This window comes from Aquarana catesbeiana, linkage group LG04, assembly GCF_042186555.1.
Source record: "Aquarana catesbeiana isolate 2022-GZ linkage group LG04, ASM4218655v1, whole genome shotgun sequence".
NCBI classification, from domain to species: Eukaryota; Metazoa; Chordata; class Amphibia; order Anura; family Ranidae; genus Aquarana; species Aquarana catesbeiana.
The window spans coordinates 559,694,381-559,721,231 of NC_133327.1; the positions used below are offsets into that span (position 1 = coordinate 559,694,381).

At 42.0% G+C, this 26,851-nt stretch overlaps 1 protein-coding gene across 1 annotated transcript in view; it reads right to left on the reverse strand.

The window, feature by feature from the left end:
* Window positions 1-616: 616 nt before the first annotated feature.
* The window catches only part of IGF2R (insulin like growth factor 2 receptor), a 261,523-nt gene continuing 235,288 nt past the window's right edge, over window positions 617-26,851 (reverse strand). Inside the window, exons 44-48 of the mRNA XM_073627997.1 lie at window positions 26,260-26,441; window positions 20,431-20,617; window positions 12,841-12,999; window positions 10,458-10,527; window positions 617-5,100 (exon numbers count right to left, since the gene is read on the reverse strand). Coding sequence (XP_073484098.1) covers window positions 4,717-5,100; window positions 10,458-10,527; window positions 12,841-12,999; window positions 20,431-20,617; window positions 26,260-26,441 — 982 coding nt within the window. The 3' untranslated portion in view covers window positions 617-4,716. The remainder of the gene's footprint in view (window positions 5,101-10,457; window positions 10,528-12,840; window positions 13,000-20,430; window positions 20,618-26,259; window positions 26,442-26,851) is intronic.

The window sequence follows — 26,851 nt, forward strand, 5'->3', positions numbered from 1 at the left end:
TGGTGCACATTAGGAGAGAAGGCTGGCACGTGTAGTTCAATCCAATAGAAGAGCTACTGTAGCTCGAAAAAGTGAAGTGATGCCCTGATTTAAATCGGGTAGAATCGTGTAAGAAAACAGTGCATCGTAGTTTGTTGCATATGGGGCTGCAAAGTCGGGGGGGGCATGCTGACCCATGTCCCCGTCAAAAGCACCTACAATGGACATTTGAGCATCAGAACTTGACCATGGGACAACAAAAGTGTGTCTTTGTGGTGTTGTCTTGGCCTTCAAATTCTCCAGAAGAGCATCTGTAGGATGAGCTGGAAAAAGAAGTCCAATCCATGGAGGCCCTTCCTCGCAACTTACAGGACTTAAAGGATCTGCGACTGACAGCTTGGTGCCAGATACCATATACCTTCAGAGGTCCAGTGGAGTCCATCTCTTGAGGCAGGGCTGTTTTGGCAGTAAAAAGGGGACCCATTTAATATTAGGTGGGTGGTCATTTAATAAAATAATTACATTCATGTGGATCCTAAATGCCATCTCTAAAAATGTTCTATACTTTCTCTTTGGACCAAAACTTATGAACATATGGTGAAGTTAGTGAAGAAAGCACACAGAGATTAACAGCAGAACAGTTTTGTTATAATTTTAATTCATTTGTTCAATACTTTTATATTACAAGTGGATCAAAAATGAAAAAGTCCTATCGTACCAAATCAACATAAATAAATCAATTAGAAGATACAAAACTGGGAAACAAATTAAAGTAACATGTACCGTTGGGTAAAGTTACACAACATTGAACGCCAAGTTTCTGGATGTTTAATTCAGCACTGTTATATGCAGTTTAGATACATTTCCCAAGATCTATAACTAGTAAAAGGTAGGCCACCAAAAAAAAAAAAATGATAATTTATGGAGATGGCATACTATTATATCATATAATGGTTTCTTGCATCTCTCTGGAAATTCAATGGTGAGATTTCAGTGCTCAAGTTCCCAGTTCTGAACACATCCCAGGACCCTTACAAAAGCAGTCACCTTTCCGTGCTGGATGTTTAATTTATATTATATGGAAAATGCAACAAGGAAAGTAGGAACACCAAAAACTCCAGGACACAGGAAACCAAAATCAGATCTCATAGCTGGAGTCCCCAAGAGATAAGCTTGCACGTGAGACTGCCCACTACACTCCATTTAAATTAAAACAATGTTTTGTGGGCTGACCTTTAAAATATATTTTTCAATGGGCTATACACTATTACTGGTTAGGGACAGATGAGAGCTTTTCAAGGCAGTGGGTTTTTTTTTTTTTCCATTAATAAAAAAATTGCAGAGGGAAAAAATGTACTGAACTGATGAACATGTCATAATTCCCGTGTGGAAGTCAATGGAACAAATGCAAGATTATATTTAAAAGGAATTTAAAAAAGCTACATGTGGCAATCAGAGCATTTATCACTGACTAGGACTATGGAGCATTATCAGCTAAGAAACAAATTTTAGGATATAGACAAGCTATACTTGGCCCCTACAAGACAAAACTATCACAGGACTTCGGGTGTACCTTAATTAGCATATTTTAACTAAACTGCAGATTCCAAAGTAAGAATACTTTTAGGAGCTAGTCATTATAGCCTCACTTTCCTAATTACATATGCTATAGCAAATTTTCTCCACATTCCTGAGGTTATTTTTTTTATATTGATAAGATATTTTCCCTTTCTGTATGAGGTTTACTTTTAACCTCTAATTTTTATTTAGTTTTATTTTTTTTACAAGATGAGGCCTTGTACAGAGATGCTTCAGCTTGTAAAACAGCATTATACACAGCAAGCTTTTCAGCCAGTATCATGCAACTCTCCAAGTTTATGGCGCAAAACTCAGCACCAACTGAAGGATCTTAAAGGGTATGCTGGTCCTCACTTAAAACAAGCTGCTAGCAGGCTGTAGAAAGATTCAAGCGTAATCAAAGTTAGGATTAAAAAACAAAAAAAAAAACAAACTTACCAATGCACAGAGCAGCCCTGATCCTCCTCTTCTGGGGTCAAACCGCTTGCTGTGGGGGCACTTAAGCAGGCTTACTCCCGAGCCGCTGTTCTGCATGTCTATTCAGACAGGCCCTGCCCTCTTTCTTTTCTCATTGGCTTACTGGCTGCGATTGGCAGCAGCGGGAACCAATGGCTGCTGCCTCAGCCAGTGAGGGAAACTCCTTGGAGAGCAGAGACTTTGGTGTGCATTGCTGGATCGCAATGGGGCTCGGATAAGTATAAGGGGGAGGGGGCTGCTGCACACAGGTTTTTTATCATCATGCTTAGAATGCATGAAGGTAAAAAACCTTGAGCCTTCAGAAACACTTTCAGCACTACTTGAAACTTGTTGAAAGCTTGCTGACAGCCAATGCTCTCATATGTTTGCACCCATTTTCCCGATTCTGCAGCCCCTCCCGATCTCTGCAATTCCTGTGACAGCAGGTCGGGGATCTTCTCCCCATAACTGCGGCCACTATGTTAAAAGCGCTCAAGCGTGCGGGGCTCCACTCACATAGCTGTGTCATCAATTCACAGATCCCTGTGAATCAATGCGCTAACAAGTACCGATAGCCTTTGTGGCTGTCGGCTTGTAGTTCTCAATCAACTACCAGGGAGCTGTTGAGTGCTCTAGCGGTTCATTGAGTCTTCTTGTCTGTGAAACTGCCTGCCCACACAATATACAGCCAGACAGCCTAAACTTACCATCTGTAGGAGTCTTGCATGGCACCCGCGATCTGCTGATCATGGGTACAATGCTTTCCATGATCCTACAAAAAAATAAAAATAGTAAATGCATATTTTTTACTGGCAAAAAAAAAAATAAATGTGCATTTATTTTTAAAGTGAACCTATCCTTTAACCTCCTTAAAAAGGAGCTGAAAGTTACTTTAAAGGCCTCAAAAAACCTTACTGAAGCTTTCTGAAAGTTTCAACAATGCTTTGAAAAAATATTGATGTACACATTTGTCTTAAACACACTGAAGCCCATACGTACAAGGCCTTAAAGAATTAAATAACAGAATTGCAGGAAGAGGTCTACAAACAATGCTTCATTATTTTTTTTTTCACTCTGAAATACTGGCTTTTAGATATCTATACACTTTTATAGGTAACAAAACCTGGATCTTCCTTACATTCAATGCATACAGATAAAGATTACCAAGTAAAAACAAAGCTTTTGGTGAAATCTCGAATAAGAAGAAGATCAAGATGAATTGCTGTTCAAACCCTGAAAGAAAAAAATCCAACCGTTTAGCTCCGAGCAAACAACGTGCAGAAAACTTGAACAATCTGGGAATTCTAGAGCTTTAACATAAAGAGTGTATTTACCAGAAAGAGCAAAATATTCCAAAAAAAAAATCTGAAGAAATTCAGATGGCTAGACTGAAAATTTATCAGATTTTCAAAATCTTTTCATCTAAAAAGTAATAAATTGCAATAAGCATAAAAGCCATACTAGTAAACACTGATGCTCTCTCTGAGGGATGAATTGTTAGAGGGGTTTGTACTGGGCCACCTTCTTCTGATATCATCTACAGTCCTTGATGTTTCTTTTGTTGACACTGCATAGGTGTTCATCATTCTAATATCACAGCACCGTAATATCTGAATAGATCTGTTCTACCTACAATGAGACTACAGTTAAAATCAAACCTCGCACCTCTTGGAGATTGAGGAGGTTGTAGGGTAGCAGGATCACCTTTGGTTGTGAAGAGATCTCAAGCACGGAGTACACACTTTCAGTCTGTTTTAAATTTTCTCCCTTCAAGCCCACCAATAAAAATGTGCAAATTAAGGCTCCCTGTAGGGTTTCCATCTCAGACTACATAAATACATTGTGGCAGAAAAAATGGACTGCAAAAACATCAATGCCTTTGCTTTTAAACTGCACAAAGGTTATACCACTTTAAATTAAATTATTTTAATAGACATAGTTCAATACCTTCATTCTGTAATTGGATATCGTGCAAAGGACAGCAGCAACTTTAAGCATAATATAATAAAATAAAAAAAAAAAAAAAGAAAAGGAATTTTGTAATTCTTCACCGAATGCTTCAATATGGAATCCAAAAAGAGGATGGTATTAACACATTTAAATTATACTCTGGTTTCAAGACAAAAATTACAAGTATGTAGGAGTGCATTTCCTAAATCTAGATGAGATCTGTCCCCCTTCATTGAGTTCTGCAGTATGGCCCTGCCAGCAGGAATAACTTGCTGCTGTGGTAAGCCAACCTGAGTTGTAGTTCAAGTGAATAAATAGTAGTCAAACTTTGTTGATGTCATCCAGTGGTAGAGGATCCAACACACATAGATTTAACTTGTATCTTCAGTCTTTCGTTGATTACAAAGAGTAATTTACATAATACAAGAAGATGCCAGCTCCCGTACTTAGAAAAAACAAAAATCCCAATGATTACATATCGCATTTAGTGCAGGGGTACTCAAACGTTGCACAGAAAGCTTTCCTAAAAGTCTTCAGTGCAGAAAGGGTTAATCCACATCATTTGATTATCACTGTAAACTGAAGAGAAAGAAAAGATCCCTGTCTTCCCTAATATCTACATTTTATGCTCAACCCATAAAAGGTCAAAATAAAACAGGTTGAGTTATAAGTATTTGGTTGCAGTAGCATTGTCCATTCAAACAATGTTATTTTAGGCACAGTTAGGAGGAGGGATTGCAATTGCAGCTGGCACTAAATGTTAAGCATGTCCTCGTCACTGTCATCATGAAATGAGGCTACATTCAACTTGTCCTCCTTATTCAGTTGGCCTGATCTCGGCTTTATAGTCTTTTCTTGCCCTCCATTAAAAATTCCTATCAAGTTCTCATCACTGCCAGAAGGATATGGGTTTGACGGTTTTTCACCACTCTTCTTGTTTCTTGCAGACTTTATTCTGACTTCTGGTACAGTCAGAACCTCATCTTCACTGTCAAGATCATCCACATGCAAGGACGTAAACGCTCCGGCCTTCACGCTTCGGACATGGCCGTTCTCATGGTGTGGTTTCGCATGGCTTCCAGACACTTCTTCCATAAGCCACTCAGTTTCATTGTCCATTTCTTCTTCTGTATTGATCTGAATGATGTAATAAAATAAAATGAAAACAATAAATAAAACACACACATCCGTTATACTGATTACAGGAGAAACAAATATTAACCACTTCCTGCCCGCATGATGTCATATGACGTTGTGGACTATATCTGGATGATGCCTGCAGCCATTTTTTTTTTTTCAGCTACCGGTTCCCTACAGTGTAAAATAAATCCTAGCAGCCGATTAGCCACTGGATTGCTTTTACAGGCAATGGAAAGGAACGTGCCTTCCCTCCCGCTGCCCATCGGTGCTTCTCCGGGCTTTTGGGAAAACCAGAGATACAATCCGGTGGCGACGACGGGTTACCACGGAGCTGGCTGGATGATTCCCAGCCATTTCTATGACCCTTGGAGGCTGGAAGTGGTGTCATGACGTTTTTTTTTCTAGAAAGCAGAGATCAATGTTTTCTTTTTTGATCTTATGCTTTCCAGGGTAGAGGAGATATCTGTGGTCTTATAGACACCTGATATCTTCATAAAAAGACCTGTCATGACTTCTATCACAAGGGATGTTTACATTTCTTACTGTAGGAATAAAAGTGATAAAAAAAAAAAGTACAGTAAAAATTTAAAAATAAAAATCATAAATAATAATTTAAAATTTTTTTTTGTAAAGAGCCCCATCTTTTCTTGTGCTCGCACACAGAAGCGAGCACATACGCAGGTCGCACTCACATATGTAAATGGGGTTTGCGCCACACATCTGAGGTATTGCCATGGACATTACAACGAGAGCAATAATTCTAGTGCTAGACCTCCTCTAACTCTAAACTGGTAACCTGTAAAAAAAATGTAAAGCATGGCCTATGGAGATTTTTAAGTACCGTAGTTTGGCACCATTCCACGAGCGTGCGCAATTTTAAAGCGTGACATGTAAGGTATTTATTTACATAGCATAACATCATCTTTTATACCACACAAAAAATTGGGCTATATATTGTGTTTTTAAGCATTAGAAATTCATTAAAGTATATTTTTTCCAAACAAATTGCGTTTGAAAAATCGCTGCGTAAATACCATGTGACATAAATTGCAACGAACACCATTTTATTCTCTAGGTCAGTATTGGCAAACCTTGGCTCTCCAGATGTTTTGGAACTACATTTGCTATGATGCTCATGTACTCTGCAGTGTAGTTGAGCATCATGGGAAACGTAGTTCCAAAACATCTGGGGTGCCAAGGTGCACCATCACTGCTCTAGGGTCTCTGCTAAAAAAAAAAACAAATATGTTTGGGGGTTCCGAGTAATTTTCTAGCAAAAAAATACAGATTATTACATGTAGGAGAGAAATGTCAGAATTGGCCTTGGTGGGAACTGGTTAATAAACATTTAAAAATATAAATTATTTACTCTATTGTGTATTTCTGTTTTGAACAGCTGAACTACTGTCTTGATTGTTCAAGCATTTCTAAAGCCATACTTTAATTTAAGACAGAGTTGGAAATCTTTAGCAACCACGATAGGTTTTTATTGCAGTCTGTGACTCAGCTGGTGACATTCACTCGCTTTTTTGACCTTGTAACCATTGTCACTAGAACAGAAGAGTGAAAGTCTTCAAATAGGGACCCTTTAATGGCGCCAATTGTCTAAGAGGAGACTATCCCTTTGCAGAGATTTCCTCTTGTTTCCCGTTGAGTCTTTGGGACAGGACGTGAAATGAAACGGGACACTAGACTGAAAAAAAACATGACAGCAGTTTTATCCCTTCCCTGCTCTTGCCCAAAATAGCTGCACTCAAACCTCATGCTGCAAGAACAACACTATGACTGTATGCTAGAACCATGATCTTTACCTGGCTGTAATATGGACATTCTTCCTACTGACTACAAATATAACGGTCTACTTTTTATTTTAACTTAATTACTAGTTTCATTATACATTCATGATCATTTATGATTATTGTCTAAAATTGTATTGCATGGGAGGTGTAACTGCACTGTATAAAAGGTTTATTGTATTGGAGGGTAAGAAATAGAGTTGGGTGTCAAATCTAGGTACGTTATTATTACTTTAGATATTATTGTTTTAGATATACAACTTATTGATCACGCTAATGCATAGTGAACTGTAGCTAAAACTTTTAGCAGGAGTTCCCGAGACCTAATCATTTTTAGGGGTCCCGTCAGTATCCTTAGTAAAAATCTAGTATAGACATCTTTGCATAAACAGTTCTCAACGTAATGTAGCAATACATACAGTGCCTTGAAAAAGTATTCACACCCCTTGAAATTGTCCACATTTTGTCATGTTACAATCAAAAACGTAAATGTATTTTTTTGGGATTTTATGTGATAGACCAACATAAAGTGGCACATAATTGTAAGTGGAAGGAAATTGATAAATGGTTCTCCAAATTTTTTACAAATAAATATGTTTAAAGTGTGGCATGCATTTGTATTCAGCCCCCTGAGTCAATACAACCTTTCGCTGCAATTACAGCAAGTCTTTTTGGTTGTGTCTTTACCAGCTTTGCACATCTAGAGAGTGACATTTTTACCCATTCTTCTTTCCAAAATAGCTCAAGCTCTGTCAGATTGGATGAACAGCAATTTTCAATTCTTGCCAGATTCTCAATTGGATTTAGGCCTGGATTTTGACCAGGCCGTTCTAACTCATGAATATGCTTTGATCTAAACCATTCCATTGTAGGTCTGGCTGTATGTTTAGTGTCGTTGTCCTGCTGGAAGGGGAACCTCCGACCTAGTCTCAGGTCTTTTGCAGACTCTAACAGGTTTTCTTCTAAGATTGCCCTGTATTTGGCTCCAACCATCTTCTCATCAACTCTGACCAGCTTCCCTGCCCCTGCTGAAGAATAAGGATGAGCTCCGGCGTGTTCGCATGGCGCACGTGCCGAGCCCGCCAGGAAGTCGGCACGGCGCAGCGCTAATCACAGGCAGGGAGACATTTCCCGATCTCTGCAGCCGCACATCGGGAAATGTCTCACTGCTTGTGATTAGCGCTGCCCCGTGCCGACTTCCTGGCGGGCTCGGCACGTGCGCCATGCGAACACGCCGGAGCTCATCCCTACTGAAGAAAAGTTTCCCCACAACATGATGCTGCCACCACCATGTTTCATGGTGGGGATGGCGTATTCGGGGGGGATGTGCAGTGTTAGTTTCCCACCACACATAGTGTTTTACTTTGAGGCCAAAAAGTTCAATTTTGGTCTCATCTGAACAGAGCACCGTCTTCCACATAATTGCTATGTCCCCCACGCAGCTTCTCGCAAACTGAAAATGGGACTTCTTATGGCTTTTAACAATTGCTTTCTTCTTGCCACTCTTCCATAAAGGCCAGATTTGTGGAGTGCATGACTAACAGTTGGCCTGTGGAGAGATTCTCCCACCTGAGCTGTGGATTTCTGCAGCTCCCCCAGAGTTACCATGGGCCTCTTGGCTGCTTCTCCGATTAATGCTCTCCTTGCCCGGCCGGTCAGTTTAGGTGGGAGGCCATGTCTTGGTAGGTTTGCAGTTGTGCCATACTCTTTCCATTTTCAGATGATGGATTGAGCAGTGCTCTATGAGATGTTCAAAGCTTGGGATATTTTTTTTTATAACCTAACCCTGCTCTAAACTTCACCATAACTTTATCCCTGACCTGTCTGGTGTGTTCCTTGGCTTTCATGATGCTGTTTGTTCACCAAGGTTCTCTAACAAACCTCTGAGGACTTCACAGAACAGCTGTATTTATACCAAGATTAAATTACACACAAATGGATTATTTACTAATTAAGTGACTTCTGAAGGCAATTGGTTCCACTAAGTGACTAGATTTTAGTTAGGGGTATCAGAGTAAAGGGGGCTGAATACAAATGCACGCCACACTTTAGACATTTACTTGTAAAAAATTTGAAAATCATTTCCTTCTACTTCACAATTATATGCCACTTTGTGTTGGTCTACCACATAAAATCCCAACAAAATACATGTTTTTGGTTGTAACATAACAAAATATGGAAGATTTCAAGGGGTGTGAATACTTTTTCAAGGCACTGTAAATGCATGCAAGCTTTACATTTGCCAATATGAATTTTGCAAGATTATAAGCTGCCTGAAGACATTACCAATGCTCCCTAAATCCCATCATACACACACTACACTGTTTTGTAGGGGAAAAAAAAAAAATATTTCACGATGGTCAGATGATTGACTGGCTCAACATGTACTGTAATCATGAAGCTGCTTGAAGTTCCGCTCCATTCTGAGGCCGAGTTGTCTCCCTACCAGTATTCAGATAATGGGAGCAGGCATCAAAGTTCACTTATCTAGAAGCGTCAAGCTGTTCAATATAGGATGGCGCTCAGACCGACCCAATGCTGATGAAGTGTATTAAGATGTGTGGCCTCAGCCAGCGCTGCTCCGGTCGTGCCCTGCGACGCATTTCCCCCATCCACTAGAGCTTGGTCACAGATACTTAATCGGCATTGGGTCTGTCTGAGCAGCGTCCTATATTACTCAACATTTATTGCCACACATTTAGAATTACCTAGGACTAAATTTCCAATTCCTACACTTTAGTTGGTAAACTGCACCCAAGATGGAAAAGTGCAAATCCCAAGTTTAGTCAAATGCCAAACTTTATGATCAAGAAAGTAACTTATTTTACCCATAAAACAACTATTTTTTGTGCATGGTGAATTAAAGTATTTGACACTAAAAGTAATAATACTGAAAATAAAGGGCTCCCTGCAAAGAAGTTAGAGACTCACTTCTCCTGATGCCGGTACCACTGATTTCTGCAACAGTAAGGAGAAAATATCTTCAGACACCAAGACTCCTGGCAGTGTCAGATGCCCAATTCCCTGATGCTTTCAGTGGTTCCATCTGCTAGCCTCTACATCAAGGATATGCAATTAGCAGACCTCCAGCTGTTGCAAAACTACAAATCCCATCATGCCTCTGCCTCTGGATGCCATGCTTGTGGCTGTCAGAGTCTTGCTGTGCCTCATGGGACTTGTAGTTCTGCAACAAGTGGAGGTCAAAGGGAGGAACCACAGGTAACAGCAGGGAGATCAGAAATAAGACACCACCAGAAGTGTCTGTTTCTGAAGTCTTTAAGTAGTGATTTCTCTTTATTTAAAGAGTGTTTAGCAGTGTGGGAAGCAGGAGAGGCATTCAACATTTTTTGCAGGTAGTGCTTTATTTTAGGTATTAGTTTTAGCAAAAGGTCACTTTAATATTACTTAAAAGGCTTTTGTCGAGCTTGCATTTTTAACATGCAAAAAAAAAAATCAGAACCGACAGCAACCAGCATTTAGCTTTCAGAATCAGGAAATCTAGTTCAGTGCTGTCTTACCAAGTGTAGTATGCCTGAATGTTATAAGGTCCAAGCTTACCTTGGTGTATTTGTACGACACATTGGAACTCCTTCTACAGCAGTTGGTTAGTTTGTACATCACAGTTTCCCTAAAAGTAAACCCAAAAGAATTAAAATGTATAATATTTTCTAGACACACTAACTTGCTACCACTTACATTTTAAATAGTGGTGAGTTAGTTACTACATTAAAGTGGTAGTATAGTATATTAACAAACTTAGAGGCTTAACAGCAGCAGTATGCTAGTGTATAGGACTTGCGCTGTTTACACACCCCTTTCTGACTCTTCTGCCATTCAACAAACTGGTAGTCTAATTACTCCACAATGCAATATGTTCTATGAATGAAGGAGGAGAGAATGAATATCAGGATCTCTCCTACCCATTCACAGAACATGTAGTATTGCAAGACAAATAATAGTACAGGTTCTGTTAATAAGGGAGGTGCCAACAACCCAATCCAAAAACAAAAAAAAAAAAAAGTGTCATTCATGTACCTGTGCCACAGGAGAATAGATGACCCTTATTTACAGAAAATGTCTCACATCCCCACCTGGTGACATGCAAGGCAGGGCAAGTGCTACATGTCACATCTCAAAAGGTAGGCACACCCATCAAAAAGGAACACATTGTGAGTAAAACATTAGATTGGACATCTGTTATTAGGATTTGATCCTTTAACAAGTATTCCATACAAATGACACAAAAAAAGCTGCTCCAGGTGGGAGAGTTTGTGGTTAATCCCCACACACACTAGTCAGGTGCAAGCCCAGCTCGCATGATGTTTAACATAAGGAAACGATTCCGGATGGCTGCACTTCCAAAAATCCTTTTATTAAAGCTTCATGTGACAAGTGGTTGACAGATGGAGCAGGGGACAAAGAGGTAGACACGTTTTGCACAAATGTTAGCGCTTAGTCATTACGTTCTTTAGAACATGTTACACCTGTATATTGAGTGTAACATACTCCAGCCCCCCTCACCACCTACTTACCCTGCCAAGTCCCCTTCCCTCCAGCAATGCAATGTCTACACCCCATCTGCTCCCCATGCGTTCAGGTTTGGGAGTCTTCAGCTGTCTTGACATAAATCCCACATGCACATATGAGTCCTGGCATCTTACAGATGCCGCTATCCGTATAAAATTACAAAAAAAAAAAAAAGCTGCTAGACTGGAGACGGTATTTCATGGCAGAAGAGACACACATGGTTTTCTCTACCATAAATATCTACTTGCAAGTATCCTTTAAAATTGCAACTATAATTCTGCTTTAGGCTCCTTTCAAACCTATACGACTTGTCCCATGATTTTATACTGCAAAATCGTATGACAAGTCATTCTCCATGATTTTCAATGACTACCATTCATATTGGCACGACTAAGTCGTGCCGACTTGAAAGTAGTCCCTGCACTACTTTGGTCCAACTTCTATGCAAGTTGTACTCCATAGACCTCAATGTTAAACCGTGAAGTAGCATGCAAATCGTGCCTGAATAATATAGACACGATTTCAGTACGACTTTGTAAGCACAAGCCTGGCTCGTTGATCGGGAAAGGAAAACTTTTTTTCCTTTCGCGATGAGCGACAGGCAGTGCTGACAGCTGTCTGGTATGAATCCTGAGGGGGAACGCCACGCCAATTTTTAAATGAAAAAAACGGCATGGGTTCCCCCCCAGGGGCATACCAGGCCTGGTACGGTCCAGGAGGAGGGGGGGGGCGCTCTCTCGTCCCCACCCCCATTCCTGACCGGTCGGGCTGCGTGCTCGGATAAGGGTCTGGTATGGATTTTGGGGGGACCCCCACGCCGATTTTACGGCGTAGGGGGTTCCCCTTACAATCCATACCAGACCTAAGGGCCTGGTATGCCCCTGGGGAGGAACCCAAGCCAGTTTTTTATTTAAAACTTGGCGTGGAGTTCCCCCTTATGATTCATACCAACTACTGTATGTTTTCATTTGTTAATGCCAAAAATGTGGCAAAGTCGTACAAAGTAGTACTGCTCCCAAATCGCGGTCAAATCGCAAACTTTGACGTCGTATAAGTGTGAAAGGGGCCTTAAGAGGTCTCATACACATGAAACAAATTCAACAATGTTGCTCATCAGAAACACACAATGAAGGTACACAACAGAAAATAAAGCCAGGCGAAATGCTGAGTATTACGTAAAAATAGATTTTTATGTACATATACTACAAGTGGAGAATGCAAAATTTGGTGCAGCTCTGCACAGAAACCAATCGGCTTCTAGGTTTTATTGTCAAAGCTTAATTGAACAAGCTGAAGTTTGAAGCCGATTGGCTGCCATGCACAGCTGCACCAGATTTTGTGCTTCAGGTTTAGTAAATCAACCCCAGCTTGCTTTCATAAATTAGGATATAACTTTTCCTTAAAAGTAACTCACCTTCTCTCTTTTTTATACAACAGCAACACCACCAGACAAATGACAAGGATCACTAAAAGAATACTAAGAATAGCTCCCACAGCTTGGCTTCTGCCAGACAGGCCCTGGTATTGATTCTGATGATCTTCGTCGTCTGTAGTACTTCCAGCACTGTCTGGCCTGCCAAAAAAAATGCAGCAATAGTAATGAAAGCTAAATCCAAAAATACAAGATTATCTGCTATATTTTGCAAAGTGTTAAGAATGATTACGAAAAAAACTATTATTTAAGGAAATGAAATACAAAAACAAGAAGGAAACATTCCCCTCACCCTCTTCTATTCGCCTATTTAAGCAATTTTAGCAGAAGTCTCAGTGTATATTAAGGCACTTACACATTTCACTTAGCAGCAGCAGTCAACTTCAAACATGCACACTGCAAGGAAAACCGTTAAAGCTAAACTGGCAGATAAAAGCACAAATGAATGCAGATATGCCTAAAGCAGTAATCCAGACAAAAATAACAAGATAAACATGAATTAAAGGAGAAAAATAAAACTTGCTGCTGCTACTCACACTCCACACTGTACACGGACTGCAAGAAGCTGATACCATGCCAAATTCAGATATCTACAGGACTTGTATTAAAGAGGAAGTAAAGGCAGGAAAAAAAAAAACCAAAAAACAGACCCTGTAAGGCAAAGGCATAATGAGCTGGTATGCATGGCATACTAGCTCATTATGAATAACTTACCTGGGACGGAAGCCCCCCGAAGCGACCCTCGTTCTTCTCCTTCATCGCCGCCATCTATCCTGGAGTGACTTCTGGGTATCGTGGCTCGGGCGCTGTGACTGGCCGGAGCCACGATGACGTCATTCCCGCACATGTGCGAGGGAGCCGACACTAACGGCATGATCGCCGTTAGCAGCAGCATGCTCAGTGTGCCTGTGCGCTGCTGTCTACGGCACATGCGCTGTAGACATCGGTGCCAGTCTTTGCAAATACCTCCTAAACCGTGTAGGTTTAGGAGGTATTTGTTGCACCTACAGGTAAGCCTTAATCTAGGCTTACCTGTAGGTAAAAGTGGTCCCAGAGGGTTTACAACCACTTTAAGGAAATACATGTAATGATTCATTAATGATTTTATAGCTGCATTAAGTTGTATCTTTTATATCTACCTAGACTCCAGCTTTGAAGGTTATATTTTAGAAAAATAGGATTTTTTTAAAACAGCTTACCTGTAAAATCCTTTTCTTTCGAAGGACATCACGGGACACAGAGCCACAGTAATTACTGATGGGTTATATAGGTATCACTGGTGATTGGACACTGGCACACCCTATCAGGAAGTTCAACCCCCTATATAATCCCTCCCCCTTGCAGGGATACCTCAGTTTTGTAGCCAAGCAATATAGTGTATTAGAAGAGGGGCGGGACCTCTGTGTCCCGTGATGTCCTTCGAAAGAAAAGGATTTTACAGGTAAGCTGTTTTAAAAAATCCTATTTTCTTTCTCGAACATCACGGGACACAGAGCCACAGTAATTACTGATGGGATGTCCCAGAGCAATGCTACCTGAGGGGGGGGAACCACGACCAAGTAGGGTGCAATCAGACCTGAGGACCCTGTACCGCTGCCTGCAGCACACTAAGCCCAAAGGCGATATCCTCATGCCTTCTCACATCCACCTGATAGAATCTGGTGAATGTATGAACTGAAGACCAGGTTGCGGCCTTGCAGATTTGAGCCATAGAGGCCCGGTGATGCACTGCCCAAGAAGCACCAATAGCCCTTGTGGAATGTGCCCTGATCTGAAACGGAGGAATCTTCTGTTTCAAACCGTAAGCTTGAATGATCAACTGTCGAATCCATTTAGAAATGGTAGCTTTTGACGCTGCCTGACCTCTATTGGGACCCTCTGGCAGCACAAACAAAACATCCGTCTTGCGGATCTGAGTAGTTGCCCCTAGATAGGCCTTAACTGCTCTTACTACATCCAACGAATGTAGAGATCTCTCTTCCGGAGAACAGGGATCTGGAAAAAAGGAAGGTAGAACAATGTCTTGGTTTAAATGAAAATCAGTAACCACCTTCGGTAAAAAACTAGGATGAGGGCGTAGTACCACTCTATCCTTGTGTATAATCAAATAAGGCTCCTTACAGGAAAGAGCTGCTAATTCTGATACTCTTCTAGCAGAAGAGATGGCCACCAGAAAAATGAATTTCCTTGTCAACAAGACCAAAGGAATCTGACTTATTGGTTCAAAAGGCTGTTTCTGTAACACAGCCAGGACCAAATTCAAGTCCCAGGGGTTTAGGGGCGCTTTAACCGGAGGATTAAGACGCATCACCCCCTGCATAAAGTTTCGGACCAAAGAATGCGAAGCAAGTGGCCGCTGAAATAATACTGATAAAGCAGAAACCTGGCCCTTGATGGTACTCAAGGCCAGCTTCATCTCTAATCCCATCTGTAGAAAATCAAGAATTCTACCTATGACATATTTCCTGGGATGCCAACCTCTGGATTCACACCAGGTTATATAAGCCTTCCAGACTCTATGATAAATCATCCTGGAAGCTGGCTTCCTTGCATTAATCAAGGTAGATATGACAGGACCTGAGAGCCCACGACTCTTCAGAACGTGGGTCTCAATAGCCAAACCGTCAAATTTAGCGTTTGTAAGGCAGGATGGAACACTGGACCCTGAGATAACAGGTCTGCATACCAAGTCCTTCTGGGCCAAGCGGGGGCCACCAGAAGTACCGACTTCCTTTCCTGCCTGATCCTGCGAAGGAGCCGTGGTAGTAGCAGAATAGGCGGGAATGCGTAAATCAGTGAGAACCGATGTCACGGAATCACCAACGCATCCGTCCCGCATGCAAGAGGATCTTTTGTCCTTGCCACAAATCTGTCTATCTTTTTGTTGAATCGGGATGCAAAGAGATCTACATCTGGAACCCCCCATCTTTGGCATATGGCCCAAAAGACATCGGGATGCAGAGACCATTCCCCTGGAAGTAACTGCTGGCGACTTAGATAGTCCGCCTGCCAATTCTCTATTCCCGGGATGAAAACTGCCGATATGCATGGCACATGCATCTCTGCCCAGACTAAGATCTGGTTCACCTCTTTTTGAGCAGCTCGGCTCCGGGTGCCTCCCTGATGATTGACATAAGCCACTGCTGTGGCATTGTCGGACTGGATCCTGACCGGACAACCCTGTAGCCTGATAGTCCAGGCTTTTAGAGCTAGATGTATCGCCCGGATCTCCAGAAAGTTGATGGGTAAGGTCCTCTCTGTCTTGGACCATACCCCTTGGACCGCAGCCTGTTCCAGAACTGCTCCCCAACCTGACAGACTGGCATCTGTTGTTACCACCGTCCAGGTAACCGGTAGAAAGGATTTCCCCTTCTGCAGGTTTTCGGGTATGAGCCACCAATTGAGGCTCTGACGCACCGCATGCGACAGGTGCATCGGAAAGTCTAATGCCTGAACCTTCTTGTTCCAGGTCGACAGAATACTGTGTTGCAGCATTCTTGAGTGAAACTGAGCATAGGGAACTGCTTCGAATGAAGACACCATCTTCCCTAGTAGCCTCATACAAAGGCGGACTGAGGGACCCTTCTTGGTCCTTACTGTCAGAATCAGCTCTCTCAAAGCAGTGATCTTTGCCTGGGGTAGAAATATTTTCTCCTGGCTTGTATCTATAATCAGACCTAAATACTCCAGTCTTCTTACTGGTTTTAGGAAAGACTTTTCTAAGTTGAGGATCCAACCCAGGTGTTCTAGATACCTGACCGTGGTCCTCAAGTTTCCATTCAAAGAGGCTACCGACCGGTCTATCAAGAGCAGGTCGTCTAGGTATGCTATGACAGCTATACCCTGAGCCCTTAATCTGGCCAGAGGAGGAGCCAAGATCTTTGTGAACACTCGAGGTGCAGTGGCTATCCCAAAAGGCAGAGCCACAAACTGGAAATGGCGCCCTCCTACCTCGAAGCGCAGAAACTTCTGATGAGCAGGAAAAATGGGCACATGCAGATATGCATCTCTGATGTCTACTGATGCCAGAAATTCTCCTCCCTGCAGGGTGGGAACTACTGTTCGAATTGATTCCATGCGGAAGGATTGAATCCTTAGGAATCGGTTCAGATCCCTTAAGTCCAGAATGGGCCTGACATCCCCATTTGGCTTTTGGACCGTAAAAAGGTTGGAATAGAAGCCCAATCCCTGGTCCTTTGCGGGAACTATCATAATGACCTCCTGCGACAAAAGTCGCTCTAACGCTAGAAGGAGCGACTGCTTCTTCTCTGGGTCTCTGGGAACATTTGATCTGAGGAACCGAGGAGAAGGGAATTCCTGAAACTCCAGCTTGTACCCTAAGGTTACCGTGGAGACTACCCATCTGTCCTGGAAGTCCTCGTGCCAGAGCTCTGAGAACTGTCGCAGTCTTCCCCCCACTCGAGTGAGCGGGGGTGCCCCCTCATGCAGAGGTCTTAGTGTTTTGCCTAGTAGGCTTCTTTCCCCAGGACTTCTTTTGTCCCTGGGGTTGACTCTTGTCTCTGGACCCCGATGGAGGCGGCCGTCGAGACTGCCTGGAGGCTGAAGCCCCCGGCGCTGGGGAAAGAGTCAGTTTGAAAGAGGGACGCTTACTCTTCTTCTTGACAGGTAAGAGAGTGCTTTTCCCACAAGAGATTCTCTTGATATAGTTATCCAAGTCCTCCCCAAACAACCTTGCACCACGAAATGGAAACCCAGCCAGTAGCTTCTTACATGGTGCTTCGGCTGACCAATTTTTCAACCATAGGATTCTACGTATATGCACCAACCCCAGTGAAAGACGGGAGGTTTGCACGATAGAATCTCTAACGGCGTCAACCACAAAGCATAAGGCCGCTGGAAGGTTAGCAAACCCCTGGGCCTGCTGTTCAGGTAATACTTTGATGACCTGCTTAACATGGTCTCTTAAGTATTGACAGACTCCAATCGCTGCTACTGCAGGTTGGGCCACTGATCCTGCTAAGGAGAAAACATCCTTCAATAGGGATTCCATCCTTTTATCTACAGGATCCCTGAGCATTGTCTACAGGACAAGTCAGGCTATTATTTACGGAGGAAATGGCGGCATCAATAACCGGTATTCCCCACATTTTAATAAACTTTTCTTCCATCGGATAAAGCGTTGAAAACTTTCTCGGCGGGAAAAAACGTTTGTCTGGGTGATCCCACTCAGAATAAATAAGCTTTTCAAGTAAAGTATGAACAGGAAAAGCATGTGCTGCTTGGAAAGGTTTCAGTGACCCCAAAGCAGAAGAGGATTCTTTAGCAGTTTCAGGTATGGGCAACTTAAATGTGGAGCGGACCAATCCAGTGAGGATCTGCACTAAGACTTTCTCCTCTTGGGAAGTCGCAGAGGGTCCCTCTCCACCTGAATCCTCCGAAGAGGAATCATCCATCCCATCCCGATCCTCTGAAAGGGATTCATCTCCTTTATCCCAGAGCTCCTCTGTCTGAGGGTCTTGGGGAACAGAGGAAAGCCTAGTGCGTTTTCTTCCACTGAGTGAAGACGTAATCACGGCCATTAATCTTTCCTCTAGACCATTAATGGTTGAGGAAAAAACCTCTTGTGTAATATATACAGGGGCTGAAGTGCCAGAAGCAGGTGTAGCCCCTGACCCCGATGGCTCTCCCTGGCTAGCCGTCCCTGGCCCATCTTTAGGGGGGGAGGATGCTGCCGACAGGGGGCCCTCAGAACCTGAACGAGATCCCCTAGTGTCTCTGGTTCCTGGGGTGCTTGAACCTCTTCTACCCATAGTGCAAAGCAACAAGGTGTGAGGTATACAAATGAACACTGCCCGCTGAGCGATGTAGTCTGGCTAAAAGCCTTGCTACCCAATGCTCAGTCTGGTGTTACTTCAGTAAATGCTGCCTAGGAGAATGCCTGTGTCCCACCTTACATGCGACCGTCAGCTCTGTGTCTCTCAGAAGGCTGAGTGCACCTGTACAGAGTGCCTTTAATAGCCTGCAGCTGGCCTGAGTGGGAGTCTAAACACTCTGTGCTGACATCCTGCCCCCTCCTCTACCGCCGCCCCCCCCCCCTCGAGTTTTGAAAAAAACGAGCGCTTCCCGCACTGCCGACTCTCCTATCATGCTTCTGGAGAAAAGGCTGGGGATGGGGGGGGGGGGGGGGGGGGGGGGGGGGGAAGGAGGGAGACTGGTAACAAGATCTGCCTGAACGGCTATCTTCAGAGATGGTGGCCATTAGGCCGCAGAGCCCAGGTGGTATAACCACTTTCTAGACCCCTGTGACCCCTCTCTAGCCTGGGGGGAACAGTCAAACATGAGAAATCCCCCTTTCCACCTTACCTGCTTGCAGCCTGCTTTGAGATGCTGGGACATAATCAGCACTGAACACCTGAGACAGTCAGTCAGCATGTGTAGGTTTGTGCTCTTGGCAGCCCCCGGTGGTCACAATAGGCATAGCATGCATTTACCTTAAAGGAGAAAAGCCACTAGAACTCAAAAATTCTGTGGAATCTCCTCTTACCTTATCCAGCCGCAGGGTGCTGTTTACACAGACCCAATCTTCACCTCTCACGGTGGGCTCCGTTTGAAAAAACCGTCAGAGACTGGGGCCCCCATCAGTAGGGGGATCCAACAGTTCTGGGACCGTAAAGCACCTCGCCAGAAATTAGGAAATTTAAAGCCATTTTCTGATCTGCGGGGTCCAGCTCTCTAAAAAGAGAAGCATTACGGGTAAAACCTCGTTTCTTCGGACACGAGGCCTGGGTACCATTCAATTCGGCCATGAAAAGACACTTTGAATGGATCCGGTTCGCCTGGCTTGCCCCAGTATAGGATCTTAGGATATTCCCTTTGGAGCTCAGCACAGGACATCTTTACACGTCCATCACCTAAGACACTGGCGTAAAAACTGAGGTATCCCTGCAAGGGGGAGGGATTATATAGGGGGTTGAACTTCCTGATAGGGTGTGCCAGTGTCCAATCACCAGTGATACCTATATAACCCATCAGTAATTACTGTGGCTCTGTGTCCCGTGATGTTCGAGAAAGAAAATACATTTTCAAAGCATTAAAAATGCTGTTCATTGGATAATGAATCATAATCAATTCTTTTTTTTAAGCCTTTACATTTGCAAATACACATAGCTCTTTGATCAATTTTTCTGAAATCAGATTGTTTTAACTTTTACCTGAGAAGTTGCTTGTCATTTTAAATCAATGGTATTTTTTTAATGCAATTCAATTTTTTAAATGCCATCAATTTCAAAATTACCTTATTTTTTTTCTTAAAATGGCACATTTAACATGTTTTCTATTTTCTATTGTGACTAAAATATGGGTTTATGAGATTTGCAAATCATTGCATTTTGTCTTTATGGATATTTTAAACAGTGTGCCAACTTTTTTGGAATTGGGGTTGTACTTGAGGTATACTACAACCTAAGGTTTAATGGTATCAGCCTTTTGAAAGGGAAAACCTGTAAAATCCTGTATTATTTATATAAACGTCATTCCACAACAATAATAAACTACTCATTTTAGAGACATTCTAAATGTCAAACTTATATGATTAGTAGAACCTGAACTTACACCAGTGGACAGATGGCAGCTGTGTACCAAGAGAATAAATACTGACAGTCGGCGGTCTCATGTAGGAATTCTGGTCTCCCTTCCCCTTCAGTTTGGCTACAGTAGAAGAATATAGTGGAAGTGGCATTTTTTTGGGGATCTTTACCACATTTTGAGTTGGAAGAGAAAACTACTTCTAAACTGTCATCTGTGAAAAACAACAACAAAAAAATGCAATCAATGGCACTGATCGGGATCTATACGATGATACATTACCCAAAATGTAAAAACTTTTAAATATTTGTGTGTAACAAATGAGGTGATTTTTTTCCCCCCTTTTAAAAAGGACAGAGTTCTTAAGATGCCAGGATTTTAGGACTCCTAGACACAGGATGTCAAAAACACCACTTTTACAGGCGTTTGACCTTTTTTTTTTTTCCTGCCTCTAAATGTCCCTCTGTGTTAGCCTACTCACACTACTACTATTCAGGCATTTAGAGGCAGGAGCATTTAAAGGCAGAATAAAACCCTATCACTTGCGTGTTCAGAAAAGGAGTGTTTGGGCAGAACAACAAACCATGCGTTAACACTAGATGCACGTTTACACACATTTATACATTCTAATGGCCAACATAAATCAATATTTTGGCCAAGAGAATACATTAACGCAAAAAGCGGAAAAATGCACAGCCAAAGCATGGCTTTAGAAGCATTTTTAAGCAGTGTTTTCCTCCCCTGGGTGCCAAAAAAAAATTTCCTCTATTCATGAGACCTTATAGCGAAACTTAAAGGGGATGTATATGGGAGCAACCACACTCACTCTATCTATCTATATATATATTTAATATATATATATATTTAATATATATATTTAATATATATATATATATTTAATATATATATATATATATATATTTTATAGAGAACCTGCACTCAGGTAATCTCCTCTTTGAGATGGTAAGAATCAAGTGAAGTCGTGCTCAGGTGTAATTTAACAGCAATATTGCAAAAGTTTAACACTATGTTACCCCTGAATAAGCTACAAACATAGCAGTGAAACATGTTGGATTCTTGTATTTTCATGGGGTTTTAGCTTGAAAACAATGAAAAGAAATATACAAGAGGAAAGTAAAAATGAAAAAGATTGTAAACTACTAGCTAAAACTGGGCGATTGTTTAGAAATAAGAAAAAAAAAAGGAAATAAAGGACAATGCATAAGGTTTGAATAGACTAGATACAGAAAAATCAGGTATTTTTAGAAAGATCATTTGGAAAAAAAGTAGAAGACCGAGATATCGAAATTTTAGGGGTCTCCTAAATTGTTAAGGGCGCAAAGTAAATACACAGAGTTTTTATTGAGATATTTAATAAGAGTTAGGTATTATAAATTCTGATGAGGGTACAAAAGTAAATATATGTACGTCACCAGCCATTACACAGCAAATTAATAATTAAAACCCAGAGTACAGACTGAAAAGATGTTAAAAAGTAAAATCTCCTTAGTTAATTTTAAACTCCAGCTATGCTAGAAAACAGGAGTTATGACTAAGCATGAAATCCTTTTCCTGAAGTGAACTAAGGGACACAGGATCTCAAAAAATGACTGGAAAGAGATTCCATCTGGAACATTTTTTTTACCTGAATGAAAGTATTCAGTGCTCTCTACTTCATTATGAGGCAAATGATAAGTTCACGTTTTTAAAAAGATCCCAAGCTCGCAGTCATGGGAAAAACTGGTGGAACACGTAACATGTTCCCATAGGTGATCTTATCCTTTACCCTAGGTTCACATCTATGCGGCTGTTAAGGAGCGGGATGGGAAACTGGGTGCTGCGTCCTTAACAGATCAGTCATCAGATGTCAGCGGACAAGAATTGCCAAAAATATAAAAACTAAATAAATAAATATATATTGGAAAAAAATAAAAATAAAAAGGGGGGGGGGGGGGAAGCACCCCCCCATCCATTCACCAAAAAAGTGTTATTTTCTGTGTTATATTCTTTCCTCAATTTTTTGGTGAAAGCACCCCCCCTTCTCCCATGTTTCGGCCATGCGTCCTGGTATAGATCAGGAAAGAGGGGGGTGGAATTGGTGCACTCGCACCCCTCCCCCTGCCTTCTGACCTGCTGTGCTGCATGCTGGAATAATGGTCCGATATGAATTGGGGTGGGGTGGGGGGCGCTACGCCATTTTTCTTTTATAACATTTCACCCCTCCCCTCCCCCCCCCCCCCCCCCCCAACTACAAACCCTCAAAATCTATACCAGACCTAAAGGGCCTGGTATAGATTGGGGGGACCACACGCCATTTTTATTGCTGCCAATTTTATTGCTGCCAATTCATTTTTATTGCTGCCAAGCAACTACAAATTCTGTACCTGCTGACTTTTAAAAAAACATACTTAGCGGTCCCAGGATCCATCGATGTCCTCACCCAAACCGGCTCTTTGCCGGTCTGCGGGTCCAGGCACCTGTACAAGCCCACGTACAATTTTCTGGGACCTGTGATGTGTCCCAAGAGGCTGTGGACCGAACTTCCGCTCAGATCGCTGGGGAAGAAGAGTCGAACTTCCGCTCAGAGCCCCGCAGCGATCTGATCAGAAGAGGGAGCGGGTGTCTGTCAAAATCAGCTCCTGCTCCCCCTCAAAAAAAAAAATAAAAATACATTTCAATTATAGAAGAGGGGGGTGTGGGAGTAGGAGGAAATGCAGAACTTTCCCTTTTTGGGTGAAGTTAAGGAACTGTGAACAGGTTTGAGTAGAAAATGTAAAACTTCCAGTGACATCGCTAATAAAAGTTCTAGGAAGCACCATAGAGGCGTTTTCCATCAAATTGCATACGCAGCAAGTGTTTTTTGCACTGCTGTTCAGCAGAGCAATATTTAAGCCTGTAAGCCTTAATTTACTCTGTACGCAATGAACTCTTTAAGGCTGCACTCGGTATATTGCGCACTCCTGAAAGCTGCACTCTGTATATTGCAAACCCCTGAACGCTGCATTCTGTATATTGCACACTCCTGAAAGCTGCACTCTGTATATTGCAAACCCCTGAACGCTGCATTCTGTATATTGAGCACTTGTGAACTCTGCATTCTGTATATTGCGCACTTGTGAACTCTGTATTCTGTATATTGCGCACTCCTGAATGCTGCAATCTGTACATTGGCACACTCCTGAACTCTGCACTCCTAAATACTACACTCAGTACATTGTGCCCTTCTTGGCATACACAACAAGGTGATAAATAACCCAACTAAAATCTAACTAATAGCAGTAGGTAGCTACAGCAAGTAAAAAATGGCAAACAAAATATTTTGCTGTATACAACAAACTGAATACAATATTAAAGCGATTCTTAACCCCCCCCAAAAAATGTAAAAATATATGGATCCTGCTCCTTTAACCACTTCAGCCCCGGTGATACAGCACTGAGTCGTTTTATCTGTCAATTGCGAGGTCGTGCAACGTGATACCCAAACAAAATTGATGTCCTTTTTTTTCCCACAAATAGAGCTATCTTTTGGTGGTATTTGATCACCTCCGCAGTTTTTATTTTTTGCGCTATAAACAAAAAAAGACCCCGAATTTAAAAAAAAAACAAACATATTTTTTACTTTTTGCTATAAATATACCAATTTAACCAATACCCGCCCATTGTCATATCACATCCGCAGATAGGATCTCCCATCCTGGGTGGGCGTCATATGATGTCCTTGGCTTTCCGGCGGTATAGGGGTAGCGCGCCGCGTCACAAGGAGCTGATGCCCGGCAGCCTCCAGGCGATCACTCATTTAAGAGGAGGACCGTGGATCTGTGTGTGTAAACACACAGAACCATGTCCTGTCAGGGGAGAGGAGACAGATCGTGTGTTCACACCATGTATGAACACCGATCGGCCTCCTCCTCTACAGTTAGAATCACTCCCTAAGTAACACATTTAACCCCTTGATCGCCCGCTAGTGTTAACTTCTTCCCTGTCAGTGACATTTATACAGTAATCAGTGCATATTTAAAGCACTGATCGCTGTATAGCTGTCAGTGGTCCCAAAATAGTGTCAAAAGTGTCTGATCTGTCCGCCGCAATGTCGCAGTCATGAGAGAAAAAAAAAAAAGTCGCACATCGCCGCTATTACTAGTAAAAAAAAATAAATAAAAATGCCATAAATCTATACCCTATTTTGTAGGCGCTCTAACTTTTGTGCAAACCAAATCAATACACTCTTATTGCGATTTTTTTTTTTACCAAAAATATGTAGAAGAATATATATCTGCCTAAATTGATTAAAAATATATATATTTTTTTTTTTTAAATTGGGATATTTATTAAAACTAAAAATATTGTGTTTGTTTCAAACTTGTTGCTATTCTTTTGTTTATAGCAAAAAAAAAAAACGAAGAGGTGATCAAATACCACCAAAAGAAAGCTCTATTTGTGGGGAAAAAAATGATAAAAATTTCATTTGGGTACAGTGTTGCATGACCGTGCATTTGTCATTCAAAATGTTACAGCGCTAAAAACTAGCCTGGGCAGGAAGGGGGTGAAGATGCCCTGTATTGAAGTGGTTAAAAAAAAAAAAATCCTCAGTTTAGGCCGATATGTAATCCTCTACATATTTTTGATTAAAAAAAACTGCAATAAGCGTATATCGATAGGTTTGCACAAAAGTTATAGCGCCTACAAAATAGATTATTGATTTATGGCATTTTTAATTTTTTAAATTTTTTTTACTAGTAATAGCGGTGAGCTGCGATTTTTATTGGGAATGCTACATTGCGGCGGACAGATCGGACACTTTTTTGAAGCCACTGACATTTATGCAGCGATCAGTGCTATAAATAGTCACTAATTGCTGTATAAATGTCACTGGTAGGGAAGGGGTTAACACTAGGGGGCGATCAAGGGGTTAAATGTGTTCCCTTACTGTATGTTCTAACTGTGGGGGGGATGGGACTGACTGGGGGAGGAGACCGATCAGTTTTCCTATATACTAGGAACACACAATCTCTCCCCTGACAGGAAGTGGATTTGTGTGTTTACACACAGAGACCCACGTACCTGCTCTGTCACAAGCGATCGTGGGTGCCCGACGGACATCGCGGCCACCGGGCACGCGCTCACCCCCTGTACTCCGTACAGCCAGGGCGATTCGCGCAGGGGGGCCATTCTGCCGCTGTGAAACGACGGCGGGCAGTCGGCATGTGGTTAAAGCTGAGCCCTGACATTGTGGTCTGTTTACATGCTTCAGTCATCTGCAGCCTGCTCTCCTGCGTCTGTCTCCTCTGTGCCCCTCCTCCCCCACCCCCTCTCTGCCTGTCACCTAGTGACAGTGCCACCCCAACCCCCTCCTGCTACAGGAATAACTAATATATTGGCATACTATCCGTTCTGTCTCCTAATACAGTGCCCTGCTGTCTGTGTTATATTCCTCCTTTACCGTATCTCACGGCGGCTCCCAGCGATCACCTGACCAGCTGTGTCTCCTTTCTCCTCGCGCCCTGACGTCAGCGGGGAAATCATGGCCCCGCCCGCTGCCTCTGTCAGACGGGCAGAGAGGATACACGGCTGGTTACATGGGCGTCGGGAGCTGCCGTGAAATATGGTAAAGGAGGAATTTTTTTTAAGAAAACACAGACAGCGGGGCACTGTATTAGGAGACAAAACGGATTATGTAAATATGTGAAAGTGGGTTAACAACCACTTTAAAGCAATAATTGTGAACATATTGTGCTGACTTCAAAACACATACTTTTAGCATTCTTTTTAAGAGTAGCAGAAAATCAGTAAGAAGAGATATGTCATTATTTTTTTATTTTTTAGTAAAATAGTAAATAAAAAAAATAATAAACTTACCATCGATATAATACTTGGTTTTGATAGGCGAACCGACTGCTCTTGTGAATGGATCATTTGTCTTTACTTGGCATACGCTGGCTCCATTACACTTCTCATGGGCAGAGTTTTCTCTACCAGAAAGTTGAATTTCATACATATACTTGTCTGTCCCTCTTACATCCCCACTGGCATTGTAATATCTGCAGACAGTAAAAATGTCTGAGTTTAATATAACAAATTATTAATACAGAAGAAAAGATTTTTTTATGTTGGGGGCTGGGGCAATAACATAATATGTTATAATATTTTATAAATCATACAGACTCCAATAAAGCAGAAAGTGAGAACATGAGCCTCAGTGGTAAATTTACCTAGATCACCATATAAATATTCAGACTGATTCAGTAAAGCGGGCCAATAAGCACTGATGAAGTGTAAAATGCAGCAAACCATTACAAAGTACAGTGAAGTAATGATTGCTCTAGGTTAGTGCACAATATACACTGCTCTTTGCCTTAGGCCCCTTTCACACTTATACGACTTCAACGTCGCTCGATTTTACCGCAATCTGGGATCAGTACTAATTTGTACGACTTTGCCACAACTTTGG